Source organism: Pongo abelii, chromosome 15, assembly GCF_028885655.2.
Source record: "Pongo abelii isolate AG06213 chromosome 15, NHGRI_mPonAbe1-v2.0_pri, whole genome shotgun sequence".
In the NCBI taxonomy this organism is placed as follows: domain Eukaryota; kingdom Metazoa; phylum Chordata; class Mammalia; order Primates; family Hominidae; genus Pongo; species Pongo abelii.
In genome coordinates, this window is record NC_072000.2 from 107,155,107 (window position 1) to 107,173,111 (window position 18,005).

Below are 18,005 nucleotides of genomic sequence, written 5' to 3' on the forward strand. Positions count from 1 at the left end.
GTATGTCAGTTATAGATTATTTCCTTCAGGACTTAGAGGCAGGTAGGTAGCCCAAAGCATTTTGAGCTTCTGAAATTCATAGTTATTTGACGTGGACAAGGGTGGGTTGGGAACGGTGTCATATCCAACCTTACACTGAAGAAAGGGTGCCATAGGTTAGACAGAAAGATGTCACTTAAAATTACAAAATGATTAAGTGTATTACCAGTGAGGAGAAATCTCCTCATTTATCTAAGAACATTTCTTGTAAATTTTATGATTTTTAACTGAAGGAACAATCACTTTGAGATTTTGGATGCATGGCCCAGTTGTTTCTCTAGCAATAAGATACCATGAGCGTGGCAGAGAGCAGTAAGATGCTATGCAACCTTTAGGTTTGGGTCTGGGAGTCCATTTTAAAAAATGGGAGAGGGGAGTTAGGAAATGCCTCATAGCTTTTAAAGAAGATCCTGGGATCGTATGGGCTCCTGTATCCCAGCTGGAACCAGTGTCTGGGTGCTGAACGGGCTGGGTGCCACAGCATGCCCTCAAGCCAGTGAGAGGAGTTAGGGCTGCCACTGTGCTCATATGCCCTTTTCAGGTTTTTTTGCTCATTTGTGTTTTTGAGACGGAGTCTTGCTCTGTTGCCCAGAGCAAGTGGAGTGCAGTGGTACGATCTTAGCTCACTGCAGCCTCCATCTCCCGAGCTCTTGATTCTCGTGCCTCAGCCTCCCAAGTAGCTGGGACTACAGGTGTGCGCCACCACGCCCAGCCAATATTTCTTTTCAGTAGAAAGGTTTTGCCTTTTTGGCCAGGCTGGTCTCGAATTCCTGACCTCAAGTGTTCCACCTGCCTCAGCCTCCCAAAGTGCTGAGATTACAGGCGTGAGCTACTGTGCCGGGCCGTTTTCAGGCACTTGAATTTAATCCTGGTGAAGTAGGTATTATCACTATGTGTCTTCTGCACGTGAAGAAACTGAAGCTCAAAAAGACTGATAACTTGTTTGCACACATCTAGAAAGTGGGAGGGCCGGGGTTTGAGGCCAAGACGTCTGGCTGGAGAGGCCACACGCTTGCCCTGCCCTTAAGAACACGGTGGGCTGGGCATGGTGGCTCACGCATGTAATCCCAGCACTTTGGGAGGCTGAGGCAGGCAGATCACAAGGTTGGGAGTTTGAGACCAGCCCGGCCAACATGGTGAAACCCCGTCTCTACTAAAAGTACAAAAATTAGCTGGGCGTGGAGTCAGGTGCCTGTAGTTACAGCTACTTGAGAGGCTGAGGCAGAAGAATCGCTTGACCCAGGAGGCGGAGGTTGCAGTGAGCCGAGATAGTGCCACTGCACTCCAGCCTGGGCGACAGAGTGAGACCTGTCTCCCCCCCGCGAAAAAAAAAAAAAAAAAAAAAAAGAACTCGGTGTTTGCTCTGCAGGTTTGCTGGCTACCTTCTCTTTTCAGTACACTGGAAATAGCAGCTTGTGTTGTTTACCTACTCTTTGATCTTTTTTTTTTTTTTTTCTTTCTCTTGGCCTCAGGCTCCTTCTGTTCTGGATGTCAGATATGCATCTGCCTCCTGAGAAACTGGTGGCTTTGAACACTTGGTGTGGACTACTGTGTTATCCGGGATATCAGGTATTACAAGACATCACCTAGCCATCTGCATCACATCTCTCTGGACAAGCAGCTATTACCAAAAAAGGCATATACTTCCAGTCCTGTGCTCCATCTGCCTTAATTCTTTGCTCGTTCCTCCATGTTGGCGCCACTTCCCAGAGAGCTCCACTGCATCTCACACTCTGCCCACGTGCTGGGGAAATCTCATGGCCTGCACATCTCTTGTGACTCTGGGAACCGCCTCCCCCGCCGGAGTCCCCGAGCCCCACCAATGGCAGCTCTTCCCAGTCAGCAGCTTCAGAGCAGGCAGTCTCCTCGGAAGGCCCGACTCTGTTCCTGCATGGCCTGCAATTTCTACTTTGTGCATAGAGTAATTTTCAGAGTAACCGCGACCCTGTTGGCCTTCTAGAAAGTTTCTCTTGTTCTTTTCTGAGACAACCACCTAAGTGATAATACGCTTTTTTGGAAACTAATATATATTGCCAGACTGCATCATAACCTTTATCATGCCAAGCATCCTGATGCAACTCACATTTCCCTAAACATGGGGTATAGTTATGATTTATAAATTGAGTTGGCTTAAATCTCCCTCTTCTCCCTTCCCAAGTGTTACAAAGCTCATTTACTGCAACTGTCGTTGGACACTGTAGCTTAAAGGGAACGTGGACCTCAATGCTTTCTGCCTTCAACTTTTCAGCATTGTGACCCCAGGGTGGTTGCCACCCCATCTTTTCCTGACCCCCCACCCCCCACCTCCAAGAGGTTCGGCCCACATCACTGTACCTGGTGCTTGTAAATTTGGAATTGGTGCCTTCTCCTTTTGGCAACCGTGGTATCAATCCTTTTTCTGTTTTAGTGTCTTATTTCTTCTTTCAAGTTATTTGCTAGCCAAAGATGACATCACTGAGATTAGGAGACAGGGGAGAGCTTGCTGCAGATTCTGACAGTGCAGATTTTAAATGTCAGGATATTAGAATAGCTGGCGCTGGTTTATGAAAGCTGCGTGTTGTTCCGCATTCTCTCGGTGTGCCTGGCCTTTTATGTGGCACTCTGTATGTCAGTTTGTGTCCTTCATGTGCTGATGTGATTACACAAACACCATCCACTCTCTTTTCATATCAGAGTACAGGACAGAGAAGTGATCAATGTATTGGTCTAGTGAGACTGAGATGAAAAGAAATAACCTACCAAGTGGTCTGTAATGCCTTTTGGTTGGACTCTGGTAACAAGTAAAAATTTCTAATAAACATTTTGAGACTTCCAGAATCACTTTTGTTATCTTACCAGACCATGGGCCTGCTGAGGGTTGAGGAGCTGCATTCTAACATACCCTGTTCCCACCCCACAGCCATTCAGACTGCACTAAATACGCTGAAGTCGCTTTTGTTGTTGTTGTTGTTGTTTGCATCATTTGGATTTTTTTTCTGCTTTCAATACCAAAAAAAATGCAGATGCTTTAAGGCATAAACAGAATTCTTAAGAATTTAAAATATGCAATTAAAATTTGATACGTTTTGACTCCCAAGCACCTTGTTTTTTGTTGTTGTTGTTGTTGTTGTTGAAGTCAGCTGATTTTCTCTTTAGAAAGAGGGTCAGCTAGAAACCTAGGTTTTTTGGAATTGTAAATTTTTTTTTAGTATAGTCTGGAGAAAGGTCATTCAAAAGGGAAGTACAATGGGACTTGCCTGCCCTTCATCATCTCATTCCCGTGCCAGGTGTGTGTTGGTCACGTAAAAGCCTGGGAAGCATCAGAGGAGTCCCAGATTGCCGCTGCTACCTGGAGACAGGGTTAGCAAAATAACACTAGTGGTGAGGGAGGGGCTTCTTTTCACCATAAGCCTGCTGTGTACACCTAGGGCGGCAGGAGAAGCATGGGAAGGAGTCAGCCTAAGTTTGCACATTGCATAAAGGGGACACTAAGGTATGAGTTGAAGCTTTAGGTTCTCCGTGCTTCCCTCAAGACCTCCTTCTTGCTAACAGAAGCAGTAGGCAATTGCTGCAGTGCGTTTCTCACCCTGCCAATAGGTCTGTCTGTATCTCTCTTAAGGAAAATAGCCTGGTCGCTCCTGGCAGTGCTTGGAAGCTTGATGCTAATTCTTATATAGTGTGGCAAGCCGACCAGCAGTGCCAGGCCTTGATCTGTATTCTGCACTATCCCTTTACTTGGTTCCTGGCACTGAATGGTCTCCAGCCCTGAAGAATCACTTGTGATCATAGCAGCTGACCTGGGCTTTCTCCTCGAGAGGAAGGGGCATGTCATTTTTATTTGACAGAGGGAAAATGGGAGCTGTCCTTGACTGCCTTTGTTGTGCTTTCCCGCATAAGATAGCACTGTGTTTTAAACTGTTTTCATTACACTGTCTTTGCAATGATGTAAATGTAAGAAATCACTTAGCTTTAAAAGCGCAGTGGTTTGATCTTATTTATATGAAGACTTTTTAACATATCAAGAATTAGGTGCATTGGCAGGTAGGGTTTGGGGTGTGATAACTGCTTCAGATGGAATGTTCACTTAAGCTTTGTCTTCTTAAAAATTATCAATGTGAATGTCATAATTATATATTTTTTTGTGGAAAATTTTCTCCTAAGTATAAGTTATTGTGCAAAATATAGTATCATTGATGCAAATAATAGTTTAACTTTTAGTTTAGAAATCCTAAAAGATATAAATTGTATTGCATATGCATTAAAAGTTTGTTTTATTTAATTTTATGTAGATGTGTAAAGTGTTAGGTAAAATTTTTTTTCACTTATCCATTTAAACACCTTGTTACTTGAATATTGTGTTGACTGGTCTGCAACAGTGATCCATTCTGTAATATAGCTCCTTTAACTGGGAAGGAACCACACCCCAGTTGTGCTGATTACATTAGTGTTGGCACACAGTCGGGTGCTAGTGTAACACAAATGCCGCGTTGTCTGGGTGTACAGTGTTTGTGGAGACGCCACTTCCTCAAAATGGTTTTTGATCGTTTTTAACCTATAAGACCTTTTGATGCTTACAAACCTCTATTCAACACACAACACGAACATGAAAAGGTAGTTGGATTGTAAAAGCTTGCTGTGGTGGACTCATGCAGCAGTGGTTTTCTGTTCATCTAAAGTTTCCTCAGATACCACAGACCACTGTTAAGTGTGCTCATTGTCACTTTAAATTTCAACTATACCCTATTTTTGTCATTCTAAATATCAGACGTACTATTGGTATAATTGCACACCAAAAATAAGCCAAACAGTGCATTACACTAACTGGATCCCTGCTTTTATGTGAGCTAAGGAAAGATGGAGCCAACTCCAACAAGGGCCTCTTTTTCTCTCTTGTCTAGCCTGTTTCTAAACCGAATGATCCAGGATTCAAGCTTCTATTGTCAAGTGAAACTTTCCTCAGATGGACTCCAGGTAGCTAGGTCACCTAAACCTAGTGGTCCTGTGCGATGCTCTTTCTGCCAGTCCCTGAATATCTGCAGCTTCTCTTAACCTGTCTTACCTGTAGTAAAGCACAATTGCAGTGGCGTCGCATTCAGAAGAAGGAAGGTCAGCAGAGGCTATGCATGTTGTGTGATGATGAGTGTTTACAGCCACCTTCTCCTAAAACAAAATTTATACCGGGGTGGATAGTATTCCATTATGTAGACTTATCGACTTTGCTAAGTGCTTTTTAGACAGCTTAAAAAATTTTCAAGATTTTAAAAGATGTATAAGGTTAAGTTTGCAAATATAATGGAAATGCTGTATATCTTTTGAAGTGATGAAATCCACGTTGGAATTTTAAAGAAAATATGTTGTAATAATGCTGTTGTAAGTAATATTTTAATGTCTCTTTGCCTGTTTTCTATTTCAGCACATTCATTGTGGTGAATGTTCATAGCATTATAACTGCTTAGCCATTGAATTATAACATTTGTTAGTGGAAATTGGAAAACTTATTTGTGAAATTCTGCAGAATTCATTTTTCTATTTCCAATATTTGCTGAGGTTAAATAAAAATTTTCAAGCCATTGATGTAATAAAATATGACATGAAAGCATTTTCTGCACCCCCATGCTCCATCAAAGCAGTACCCTTCCCTGTAACAAAGTGGGGTTCTTTCTTTCCTTTTGAGTGAGGCTTGGGGTTTCCAAATGTCGAATTTCCTCCAAATCAGACCCTGTGGAAACACCGCCAGGGATGCCTTTTGTTTTTAGCCTTTTGCTCTACCAGAACTGACATTCTGTTTTATATATGATAATTTCATAGTTGGAATCAAGTTGAAGCGCATGAATTCATAAAGTTTGTGATAGTTGTGGGTTTAAATGCAAGGGTTCAGTAAGAGGCATTTTTCCCCCCGTGGGTGGATTTTCTTTTTTCAGCCTGACCAGGCTTTTGGCCTGATCCCTGGAGGCGGGATGGTGGCAGTGCAGAGGCAAGATCACGGCCTCTGTGGTCCCTGCTCAGCCAAGAGTGCACACACACCAGTGCCGGTAGTTTCCTGAGTAGCACGAAGAAGCTGGCGGGGACTGTGGTCTCGTGGTCTTCCCTTTACTAGCTGGGATGTAGGATTTGATTAGATAACTACTGTAGATTTAGGCTAGAAGTCCAGTGCACTATCCATTGTGCCACTGAGCCTGCTCACTAGATAACTTCTATAGAAACCCAATTTCTAGGTCCAGGCAGATGGGGCCCCTGTGTGTGACTGCACAGCGTAGGAGGGTTGTAGAAGGGCGACCGGGTCCAGCCTTCCCAGCGTTGACAGTCTAGTGGAGGACACTGCACATATCCTCCAGGTGACAGCAGTCAGCACCACAGCGAGTGGAGCCATAGCTACAGGCAGGTCTGGGAGGGAGGTCGCAGCTGCCTTGCATGTAATTTAGAGAGTGCCTGTCCTGGAGCTGAGCCTGTGGAAAGGGGAGAGAGTCTGCTTGGGAGAGGGTGGCACCTAGGGGCCGAGGCCAAGAGTGTTGAGACCTCCGCTGTGATTTGTGAAGGTGGCTTGTGGTCTAGAACAAGAGGAAATGAGTGCCAAGGACAGAGAGGAGGAAGGTTGAGGCCAAGGTGGCCCCCTGCCAAGATGCTGCTGGACATCTGCTAGGATGGGCACTGAAGGTGGAGCCATTTGGACTTGGCCTTTATTGACTTAACCCCAGGCGATGGCTGAGGCTGGGAAGAGGGAGCTGTGGAGGGTTGAGGGAGAGCCCCTCTCAAAGACTGGCCTAACCTGAGCGCGTGCAAGGGCAGAGGATAGGAAGGGATAGCAGGCAGGCTGTGAGTCCCGAGTCGGACGCATGGAGGCCCTGGCTCCAGCTCCCTTTTCTCGGACTGAGGGGGAAAAATACACCTGTATACACGTGTAGATGAGGCGCCTCTGTGCCTCACTTCCCATCATCTTGGCCCTCCCCACAACCCCAGCCTCAGACAGGTGTGACTGCAGCAACCTGAGGTAGGCGACCTAGGGGAGGCTCAGAAAGAGCAGCCTGGAAGTAGCAGGGAGTTCCATCCTCAGGGGCAGCTCTGGGTAATCTGGGTAAGGCAGCCATAGACAGCAGCTCCCCCACAGCAGCTCCCCCTCAGCAGCCCCCTGCAGAGACCAGCTCAGAAATGGTCTAGGACTGATTTTCCTTCCCTGCCTCACTTTTTCTGGCCCGCTACTTCTGTTGCCTGGGATTGGTTTCTAAAGCAAACCATTCACCCACAAAGCCTCATCTCAGGCTCTGCTTTTGGGTGGAATCTAGGCCAAGACACCACCAAAGTGAGAATTACAAGGCTCGGAGAGGCCTGGTGAGGTCCCTGCCAGGCCTGTCCCAGCCTTTCAGCTTATGGGAGGGAGAGATCTTGAGAGCACTTGGTGCTGACATTGCTGGGAAGGCCATGGCGGTGCTCGTGCCCAGCGGGGAGCAGCTGCACTGCTTGGAGGCAGGTGCCGGCTCTCAGAAGCTCCCTTCCCTGCTGCCCCCAAGCACCATGCTTGCCACGCTCCAAGCACATGCTAGGCGCTGACTCTTGGAGCTGACGGGTATATGAGGCTCTATGCAAATTGCTTGCCTTCTCAACAGATCAGAGGCCGTGCCTGGGGCATCATTTGGGCGCAGACTAGCTCATGGATGACCCTGACTTATTCTTTGTTGGATCTTTTTTTTTTTTTTTTTTTTTTTTTGAGATTGAATCTTGCTCTGTTGCCCAGGCTGGAGGACAGTGGCATGATCTCCTCTCTGTAGCAGCCACCTCCCGGGTTCAAGCAATTCTCCTGCCCCAGCCTCCTGAGTAGCTGGGATTACAGGTGCGCACCGTCATGCCCAGCTAATTTTTGTATTTTTAGTAGAGATGGGGTTTCACTGGGTTGGCCAGGCTGGTCTCGAACTCCTGACCTCATGTGATCCACCCACCTTGGCTTCCCAAAGTGTTGGGATTACAGGTGTGAGCCACCACGCCAGGCCGATCCTTTGGTTCTGGGCTGAATGGAACCCACCCCCCAAGAGAGCTCCCCAAGTACACTTTCCTGTTGTCCCAGAAGCAGGAGCACAGTCACAGGCCTTAAAGCATCCGCTTGCCTGCCCGCTCTGCCAGCTCACCCTCCCTTCAGCATTTCCCCACTGCCTGGGTGCTCCGTCAGCATCTGAGGACTCCACAGCGCTCACACCTAAAGCCCTGTTGCCAGAGCTCAGCTGCCCCTGGACCACTCCACCCCCATGTCCATCCGTGCCTCCAAATTACACAAAGTCTGAAACTAAGACCCTTTTCCCCTACACCTATTTCTGCGTCTTCTGTGGTGTGTGACACTGCTGTGTATCTGGTCACCAAGCTAGAAGCACTTTGATCCATCACTACTGCCAGGGACAGCACAAGTCCTTCTTCCCACCTGAGGGGGTGCTGCAGCCTCCTAACTAACCTGCCCCTAATCCCCACCATTCCTCTTGCCTTTTCTCTCCCACCCTCCACCTAATCAGGGACCTCTCCTGTGGAAAGCGGAAAGCATTGCATCTGTCTCCCAGAAAATGCACAGCTCTTCATTCCGCCCTAAGGCTCCGTAACCTGACTTCAGGGGTGCGGCCAGGCGCCTTCCCTTCAGCTTGGCCTGCCCCGGGCCCAGTCATGCGTCCCATCTGTCTCTGGTCCTGATGAACCCCTTCCTCCACCTTCTGCAGGGGGACTGATTCTTGGGGCCTCTATAACTTAAGCCTCATTCTATGCTGACCTCTTTTGTGCTAACTGTAATGAAGTGATTTTAAATTCTTATTTTAGAAATAGGTAACTAGCGTTCCTGGTATAAAAGGCCTACGTGAAATGTGTTTCTCATCCCTGTCCTCTAATCACCCAGTTCTCTCCATAGGCGGCCATTGCTGCCAGTTCCTTGCGTATCCCTCAAGGGATGATCACACGTTTGCAGGCATGCATGTGTGCACACAAATGACATACTCTACACACTAGCTTTGCCCACCTGACACACTGATGGTCTTAGCCTTCCTGCATCAGCACATATGTCTAAAGTCACTGTGGGCCGGGCGCGGTGGCTCACGCCTGTAATCCCAACACTTTGGGAGGCCAAAGCGGGTGGATTACCTGAGGTCAGGAATTTGAGACCAGCCCGGCCAACATGGTAAGACCCCATCTCTACTAAAAATACAAAAAAAATCGCTGGGCATGGTGGTGCACGCCTGTAATCCCAGCCACTCGAGAGGCTGAGGCAGGAGAATCACTTGAACCCAGGATGTGGAGGTTGCAGTGAGCCGAGATCGCACCACTGCACTCCAGCCTGAGTGACAGAGTGAAACTATGTCTCAAAAAATAAAATAAAAAATAAAGCTGCTTCATTCCTTTGTATTGGCTTCATGGTATTCCATTTATGGCGGAAATGATTTATGGAAACCATCGTCAATTGACAGGCACCGAAGTATCCTTTGTAACATCCGCAGAATGGAAATCACATGTCACTTCACCTATGTGCCAGTGTCGTTGCAGGATAAATAGAATCTCTGGATGAAAAGATCTGGTTCATTTTTCCATTTGATATGTACTGCTCACTGGCCTTCCAGAGCAGTTGCATCAGTTTCTCCTTCTGTCTGTGTGAACAAGGCCGCTTGTTGCCCCACGCCCTTCCTAACGCTGTGATAATTGCACATTTTGATCTGAGGTGTTTGATAGGCTGTCAGGCTCACTAGATTGAGCTCCTTGAGGTCAGCACTGTTGTGCTCTAGTTCCCCACAGCTGGGAATAATAGGCACATAGATGTGTAGTAACGGAATAGAGAAATCGGGTGCATTTCGGAGGAAAAATAAATGCCTGCTGGCCCCGTGCTTAGGGATCAAAGGCCCCGCTATGGCTTATGAGTGACTCCCAGGGAGTGGGATTCCCAGCTGCCAATTCCTGGGTGTCCAGAGAGGAATTAGCTGAGGCTTGGGGTTTTCTGGGCCCTTTTCTTGTTTATTGAGCTATCTGCTACTTAGGTATTTATTGCCAAAGGACTAGGGGAAGAAACATTCAAATCTGAAGGCCTGGTGATTGTAGTTTTTTTTTTTTTTTTTTTTGGAGACAGGGTCTTGCTCTGTCGCTCAGGCTGGAGTACAGTGGTGGGATCTTGGCACATTACAACCTGCACCTCCCAAGTTCAAGTGATTCTCATGCCTCAGCCTCCCAAGTAGCTGGAACTACAGGCATGCATGTACCACCACGCCCACTTAATTTTTTTTGTTTTTGTTTTTGTTTTGAGACAGAGTCTCACTTTGTTGCCCAGGCTGGAGTGCAGTGGCATCATCTTGGGTCACTGCAACCTCCACCTCCCAGGTTCAAGTGATTCTCCTGCCTCAGTCTCCTGAGTAGCTGGGACTATAGGCGCGTGCCGCCACACCTGGCTAATTTTGTATTTTTAGTAGAGACGGGGTTTCTCCATGCTGCCCAGGCTGGTCTTGAACTCCTGACCTCAAGTGATCTGCCCACCTCAGCCTCCCAAAGTGTTGGGATTATAGGCGTAAGCCACTGCACCTGGCTGTAGATTTTAAATAAGGTTGAATTCCGGATTCTAGGTCCTCCACCTCCCTCCATTCCTTGGTGCCCTTCTTACCATCCACCGTCCTTAATGGGGAGTTGGCTGGCTGACACATGTGAAGAAATTGGCCGAGTTCTGGCCTGGACAAGCTGAAGACACCTTCCTGCCAAGATGGGGCAGGTAGGTGCTTCTCACAACTACACTGGAAGCAGGAAGGGATGGTCCCACCTGCGCAGTCATGGGGAAGGCGTCCGGGAGGAAGGGACAGTTGAATAAGGACAGCAGCTTGCCCGGGCAAGGGTGAGTGGCAGCACAGGAGGAACTGGCTCCTTGCAGTCAAGTCGGCTGTTTCCTTGTTGTCAATGGAGGGTATTAGAATTTTGTGTGGTTCAGGCCAGGTCCGGTGGCTCACACCTGTAATCCCAGCACTTTGGGAGGCTGAGGCAGGTGGGGCGGGTGGATCATGAGGTCAGGAGATCGAGACCATCCTGGCTAACACGGTGAAACCCCGTCTGTAGTGGCGGGCACCTGTAGTCCCAGCTACTCGGGAGGCTGAGGCAGGAGAATGGCATGCCAAGTAGCTACTACCCCGAAGTAGCTGGGATTACAGGCGCGCCCCTGCACTCCAGCCTGGGTAACAGAGTAGGACCCTGTCTCAAAAAACTAAATAAATATATAAATAATTTTAAGTGTGTCTTTTGCTATATACCAAATTATTTGTGTTTTTTAGTAATAATTGCTTGATTTATTGGTGACTGCTTTGTCCCTAAGGACCAAGCATGCGTTTCATAATTTAATCTTTATGGTAACCTCACAAGTAGGGACTGTCATTATCTCTGTTCTATAGAAGAGGAAGCCAAGACTTAGAGAAACGTGTCTTGCCCGCATCATGCAAGTAGCAAGTGCCAGAGCTGGGCCAGAAGCACCCAAAACTGTAGCCCACCTTACAGCCTCTGTCACTCTCTCGGATGCTGACTGAAGCCCTCACTCCACTGTGAAATCTTTTTTGATCTCGTTCACGCCCTTAACTTCTCTAGGCCTGTCTCCTCACATGCAGAGAAAGGATAATGGGCATTTCTTTTTTCTTTTTCATTATTTCTGCCTCCAGAGATAGCAATTTTTTTTTTTTTTTTGAGACAGAGTCTCTCTCTGTTGCCAGGCTGGCGTGCAATGGCGTGATCTTGGCTCACTGCAACCTCTGCCTCCCGAGTTCAAGCGATTCTCTTGCGTCAGCCTCCCGAGTAACTGGGACCACTGGCACGTGCCACCACGCCCAGCTAATTTTTGTATTTTTAGTAGAGACAGGGTTTCACCATGTTGGCAAGGATGGTCTCGATCTCTTGACCTCGTGATCCGCCCGCCTCGGCCTCCCAGAATGCTGGGATTACAGGTGTGAGCCACGACACCCTGCCTGTGTGTATTCATTTATAAACTTACATACAGGCACTGTTCATAACCAGTTTGTTCAACATCGGTCACACTAACACGCCGTTTTTCTCCTGCACCCACGATTCTAGGCCCAGGCCATTGCTGTCCTGAGGCTGGGATGACTATGTGCTGTCAGGCTCCCACTTCGCAGAGGAGGGAACTGAGGCCAGAGAGTCAAAGTGACTTGCCCAGGGTCACTCAGCTCCTACACGGAGGCGTGGGCTGGGGACCCAGGTGGGTTGGCTTTGAAACAGAACTCCAGTGAGCTTGGCTTCCAGGGCCACTGGTAAGTGGAGGGGAGGTGGACCCCTTCAGCTGGGCTACAGCCCGTAGCTGAGCCTGTCCTGAACCTCCCCACGGCCAGCTACAGCGAGTGCAGCCCCTTGGGTCTTGGATCACAGACCCTGAGGACCACTGCAGGGATGTCCTCTTGATGGGACTGGCTGTGGGGTGTCCCACCGGGGAACATCCCTTACAAGCCTGGATTTCCTCTCATCACAGGGGTACAGTAGGTGTGCTTCAGCTTTCCTGCTTCTAGCAGAGCACCTTTCCCAAATCCTGGGTGGTTCCCAGGGCTGACCCAAACTGGAAGCCAGCCTTCTGCAGCTATGCCCTGGTCATTACCCCTCCATCTCCTCCACCTTTCCACCCACAGCCCCAGGCTGTCGAAAGTGGACCCGTTGGCACTTGAGCTTTTTCAGGCCCTTGTTGACACACTGAGTAACCATTGAGATCGACCCCACCGGCCTCTTCCTTCCTGGAGTGTGAGTCCGGGCTCCTCTGCAGCCCTGGGCCACTGAATCAAAAGACCTCATGGGTGCCCACGGAGTACTGGCCATCAGCACCGCAAGGCCAGGGTCTGCTGCACCAAGTCGAAGACCTCGTGGGTGCCCACTGAGTACTGGCCATCAGTGCCATGAGGCCAGGGCCTGCAGCACCGAGTCGAAGACCTCGTGGGGTGCCCACAGAGTGGTGGCCATCAGCACCGCGAGGCCAAGGCCTGCAGCAGTTCTGTGTACCACTGCACAGCCTCCACACAAGGATTCTGCCCTTGCCCAGCCCTGATTGCAGGGGCGGCTCTAATGACCGCTTCACCCTGATCACCTTTCTCAGAAAGACTGTTACAGTCCTGGTCCCCAGGAATCATGCCTCCAAGTGTCCTTGCCTAGTGTCGTCCCTTTACCCACCAACTCTGGGCTGGGTCATGGACTTGTTTTGATCAATAGAACCTTCACAGGCTTGACATGAGCTTTAGGGCCTGCCTGCTCTTGTTTCTGAAAACTCTGTTACCCTGTAAAAAAGCTTGGGACAACCTCCTGGAGACAGGTGGTCAGGCTGACAGCCACCACAAACCACCAAACCTGTGTGTGAAGCCATCTGAAGCCAGAAGGCCCTGATGGAGCACCCAGGAGACCACACGAGTGACCCAGGCAAGACTAGCACAAGAACTGCCCAGCCAAGCCCCATTTCAACTGCTCACCCACAAGATGTGAGCAAGTAACATGGCCTGTGTTTTCATCCACCAAGTTCTGGAGCAATTTGCCACGGCAATAGGTAACTGAGATGGTTGGAGAGGAGTGGGACTCGGCGAATTTGTGGCAAATTTCAGGCTGCAGAAAGGGCTGGGCTCCCAGGCTTCAGAGTCCCTGGGTGTGTGCAGGCACAGCCCGCAGCAGCCACAGATGCCTTCGTGGAGGATGCTAGAGCCTGCCTGGTGAGCACACGGGTGAGTGTGAGCTCTTACCTTGGAGGCTGGGATGCCGCCTCCTCTGGCTCTCTGGGGCTGAAGGCACAGGGCTCCCAGTGCAACACCTTCCTGCAGAGAACCTGGCAGCTCCTTAGAGCCTCACCTATGAGATCCCGAGCCAAGCCTCAGGACCCCTGCACGGAGTGGACTGAACACATTTAGTGGGGGGTGTACGTGGCTGCCAGGCCTTTCTTGCTAGCTGTCCTCTCCACAGCCCTCCAGGTTGCTAAGCCTCGGTCCTCTTGGTTGAATGCCTTGTTCATGAAGGAGATTCAGAATTGAAATGCGTTCCCCGCTCCCCACCCCTCATTCCTCTGGCCACATCCTCCTGGCCTTCCTGCCCCAGCCTACATTGGGCTGCAGCACCTTCCAGCTCTGTGAAGCTGAATCTTGCCTGGCTAGGAATCAGGGGCTTGGATTCTGTCCCTGAATCACTGTGCCGTAAGACAAGCCCCTCCCGCCCCTGGTGTTCTGTTTCTCCATTTGAGTGGGGCCGGCAAGAGCCAGGTACGTGCCCTATCCCTTTGGATGCCCTGGTGAGGAGGTGGCCACTCAGCTGCCTCCCCAACTAAATGGCAGGTAGATCCACAGCTGCCTCCCACATCAGTTGAACTGGGATGGGGTGCAGGGCAGACAGGGCTGGGGGAGGTTCCCAGCCTTTCTGGGAGTAGCCAGTAGGGCCCATGTCCCTGCAGGCCTGTCCCAGCAAAGTGCCCAGAGCTGCATGCTCTGCACAGCCCTTAGGCCTTCCTGGAACCCAGCAGGGTGGGGTGGGGTGGGGATGCCTTGGGGGCAGCCAGCCTGAGGCAGGTTCCAAACCCTGCTCTGCAGTGTGAGTCCTTCCAGTTGTTGAGCCCCTTCTTGGTAAAAGGAAACCGTGCCTTTGAGGCATTTGTCAGCAAAAGCATTTCTTGAGCCCCTGCAATGTAGCTTTGGGCAGGTGATGAGCAGGACAGACAGGATTCCAGCCCTGAAGGACCCTGAATTCCAGTCGGGAGACAGAGAAATGGAAACATCCATGCAGGGAAGGTAGCAGGTTTCCTATGATTGAATTAGTTGGCTGAACTGTGGCACCATTCAAGCCTGGGGTGCTGGGATGGGCCAGGAGGTAACCCCAGGCCTCACCCCACCCTATCCCAGAGACTCCCTCCCTGTGTAGAGTCCAGGAAGGCTTTGTCGGTGATTGATCTGACTTCCTGAGATGCCGAGCCCACCCTGCTAGGGGTCGTGATTCATCCGTGAGCCAAGTTCTGCCACTCAATGGTGGTCCAAGGCTTTCAACAGTGGGAAGGTAGGCCCTGGATGTGCCACTTGAAGGCAGAGGCTGGCAGGGCACTGTGACCTGCACCTTTCCACCTCCCCACCCCAAAGCCGGATCGTGGTCTCTGAATGCCATTTCCCATGGAAAGGAACCAGGTTCTTTGGAGAAGTGACTGGATTTCGCTATGGGAGGAAGGAAGTATACAAGGGGAGCCTGGGAATCTGGTGCCAGAGACCAAAGAAGCACCCAAAATAATGGGGTCATGTCCGAAGGACTTGGGAGCCAAACTAAAGGACCTCCTACTGGCCTAACGTGCCATTAAAAAAAAGGACATTGATCAAAACAGCAAAGATAAGAATACAAAAATTAATAATGATTTAAAAAAAAATTTTTTTTTTCTTTTGAGGTGGCGTCTCACTCTATCGCCAGGCTGGAGTGCAGTGGCGTGATCTCAGCTCACTGCAATCTCTGCCTCCCGGGTTCATGCCATTCTCCTGCCTCAGCCTCCTGAGTAGCTGGGACTACAGGCGCCCGACACCACGCCTGGCTAATTTTTGTATTTTTAGTAGAGATGGGGTTTCACCATGTTGGCCAGAATGCTCTTGGTCTCTTGACCTCGTGATCCGCCTGCCTCGGTCTCCCAAAGTGCTGGGATTATAGGCGTGAACAACCCGCACCCAGACTAAAGTTTCATTTGAGACAGGGTCTCACTGTGTTGCCCAGGCTGGAGTGCAGTGGTGTGATCATGGTTCACTACAGCCTCGACCTCCCTGCTCAAGTGATCCTCCCACTTCAGTTCCCCTGCTAACCCCCCTATGAGTAGCTGGAAGTAAAGGCACATGCCATCATGACTGGCTAATTTTTAAATTTTTTGTGTGTGAGACAGGGTCTTGCTCCGTTGCCCAGGTTGGAGTGCAGTGGTGTAATCACGGTTCACTGCAGCCTCAACCTCCTGGGCTCAAGCAGTCCTCCCACCTCTGCCTCCCAAGTAGCTGAGACTTACAGGCACAAATCACACCTGGTTAATTTTTTTTCTTTTAATTTTTTTTTTGCAGAGACAGGATTTTGCCATGTTGTCCGGGCTGGTCTTGAACTCCTGAGCTCAAGAGTGCAGTGGCACAACGTCTGCTCACTGCAACCTCCATCTCCTGGGTTCAAGTGATTCTCCCACCTCAGCCTCCCGAATAGCTGGGATTACAGGCATGAGCCACTGTGCCTGGCCAGCCCAGCTAAATTTTCAACTTTTTTTTTATAGAGACAGGGTCTTGCTACGTTGCCAGGGCTAGTCTGAAACTCCTGGCCTCAAGTCGTCCTCCCACCTTGGCCTCCCAAAGTGCTGGCAGTACAGGTATGAGCCACTGTGCCTGGCCCAAGAACTTCTTAAGTACTTTTTTCAGTGCATGTCTGCCGTTGGTAAATTCTTTCCTTAAAAAAAAAAAAATCTGGCTGGGGGCAGTGGCTCACATCTGTAATCCCAGCACTCTGGGAGGCTGAGGCAGGTGGATCACCTGAGGTCAGGAGTTCAGAGCAGCCTGGCCAACATGGTGAAACCCTGTCTCTACTAAAAATACAAAAATTAGCCGGGCATGGTGGCAGGTGCCTGTAATCCCAGCTACTCAGGAGGCTGAGGCAGAGGAATCGCTTGAACCCGGGAGGCGGAGGTTGCAGTAAGCAGAGATCGCGCCATTGCACTCCAGTGTAGGCAACAGAGCAAGACTCCATCTCAAAAAAAGCAAAAAATATATATTAAAAAAAAACTAAAGTCATCATTATTTTGCATTTATATTTGATGGATGATTTTTCTCTTTGTAAAATATTAGGATTTTTGTCTTCTAGCACATTAAGGATGTAATTCCATTGTCTTCTAGCTTCCATAGTTTTAAGCAAAAGTCAACACACTTACAACCATTTTACTTCTCTGAAAATAACATTACTTTTTTTTTTTTTTTTTTCTGAGACAGAGTCTCGCTCTGTCACCCAGGCTGGAGTGCCGTGCTGCAATCTTGGCTCACTGCAAACTCCACCTCCTGAGTTCAAGCAATTCTTCTGCCTCAGCCTTCTGAGTAGCTGGGATTACAGGCATGCACCACCATACCCAGCTAATTTTCATATTTTTAGTAGAGGCGGGGTTTCACCATGTTGATCAGGCTGGTCTCAAACTCCTGACCTCGTGATCCACCTGCCTTGGCCTCCCAAAGTGCTGGGATTACAGGCGTGAGCCACCACGCTTTTTTCTCTGGCTGTTTTCTCTGGCTGTTTTAAATTTTTTTTCTTTGTCTAGGGCTTTCATCTAGTTGATGATGATTGCCTGGATGTGGCTTTGCATTTGTTCTGCTTCATTATGCTCCTGGGGGGTTCACTGAGCTGCTCAACTCTGTGAGTTGGTGCCTTTCATTTATTATTATTATTTTTTAGAGAGATAGGGTCTTGCTTCATCACCCAGACTGGAGGGTAGTGGCACAATCAGGGCTCACTGCAGCCTCGATCTCCTGGGCTCAAGGGATCCTCCCATCTCAGCCTCCCAAGTAGCTGGGACTAGAGGCATGTGCCACCATGCTCAGCTAATTTTTAAATTTTTTGTAGAGACAGTGTTTCACCATGTTGCTCAGGCTGGTGTTGAACTCCTGGGCTCAAGAGATCCACCTGCCTTGACCTCCCAAAGTTCTGGGATTACAGGCATGAGTCACTGCATCCAGCTGAGTTGATATATTTATTTATTTATTTTGAGATGGAATCTCACTCTCTTGCCCAGGCTGGAGTGCGATGGCATGATCTTGGCTCACTGCAACCTCCGCCCGCCAGGTTCAAGCAATTCTCCTGCCTCAGACTCCTGTGTACCTGGGATTACAGGCACCCGCCAGCATGCCTGGCTAATTTTTTTTTTTTTTTGTAGAGACAGGTTTTCACCATGTTGGCCAGGCTGGTCTTGAACTCCTGACCTCAGGGAATCCACCCGCTTTGGCCTCCCAAAGTGCTGGAATTACAGGTGTGAGCCACTGTGCCCGGCAAGTTGATATATTTAA

At 49.2% G+C, this 18,005-nt stretch overlaps 1 protein-coding gene across 2 annotated transcripts in view; it reads left to right on the forward strand.

Annotated features, from left to right (window-relative positions):
* RCOR1 (REST corepressor 1) overlaps nt 1–18,005 on the forward strand; it is a 150,461-nt gene that overhangs the window by 131,451 nt on the left and 1,005 nt on the right. Inside the window, exon 12 of one of the 2 annotated variants that reach the window (XR_008513373.1) lies at nt 1,512–1,608. Coding sequence is in view for 1 of the 2 variants with exons in the window: in XM_002825133.5 (XP_002825179.2) it covers nt 1,512–1,553 (42 nt within the window). In the remaining variant the exon portion in view is untranslated. Of the gene's footprint in view, nt 1–1,511; nt 5,603–18,005 lie in introns of those variants that run through there. The other variant, XM_002825133.5, reaches the window with a different exon arrangement.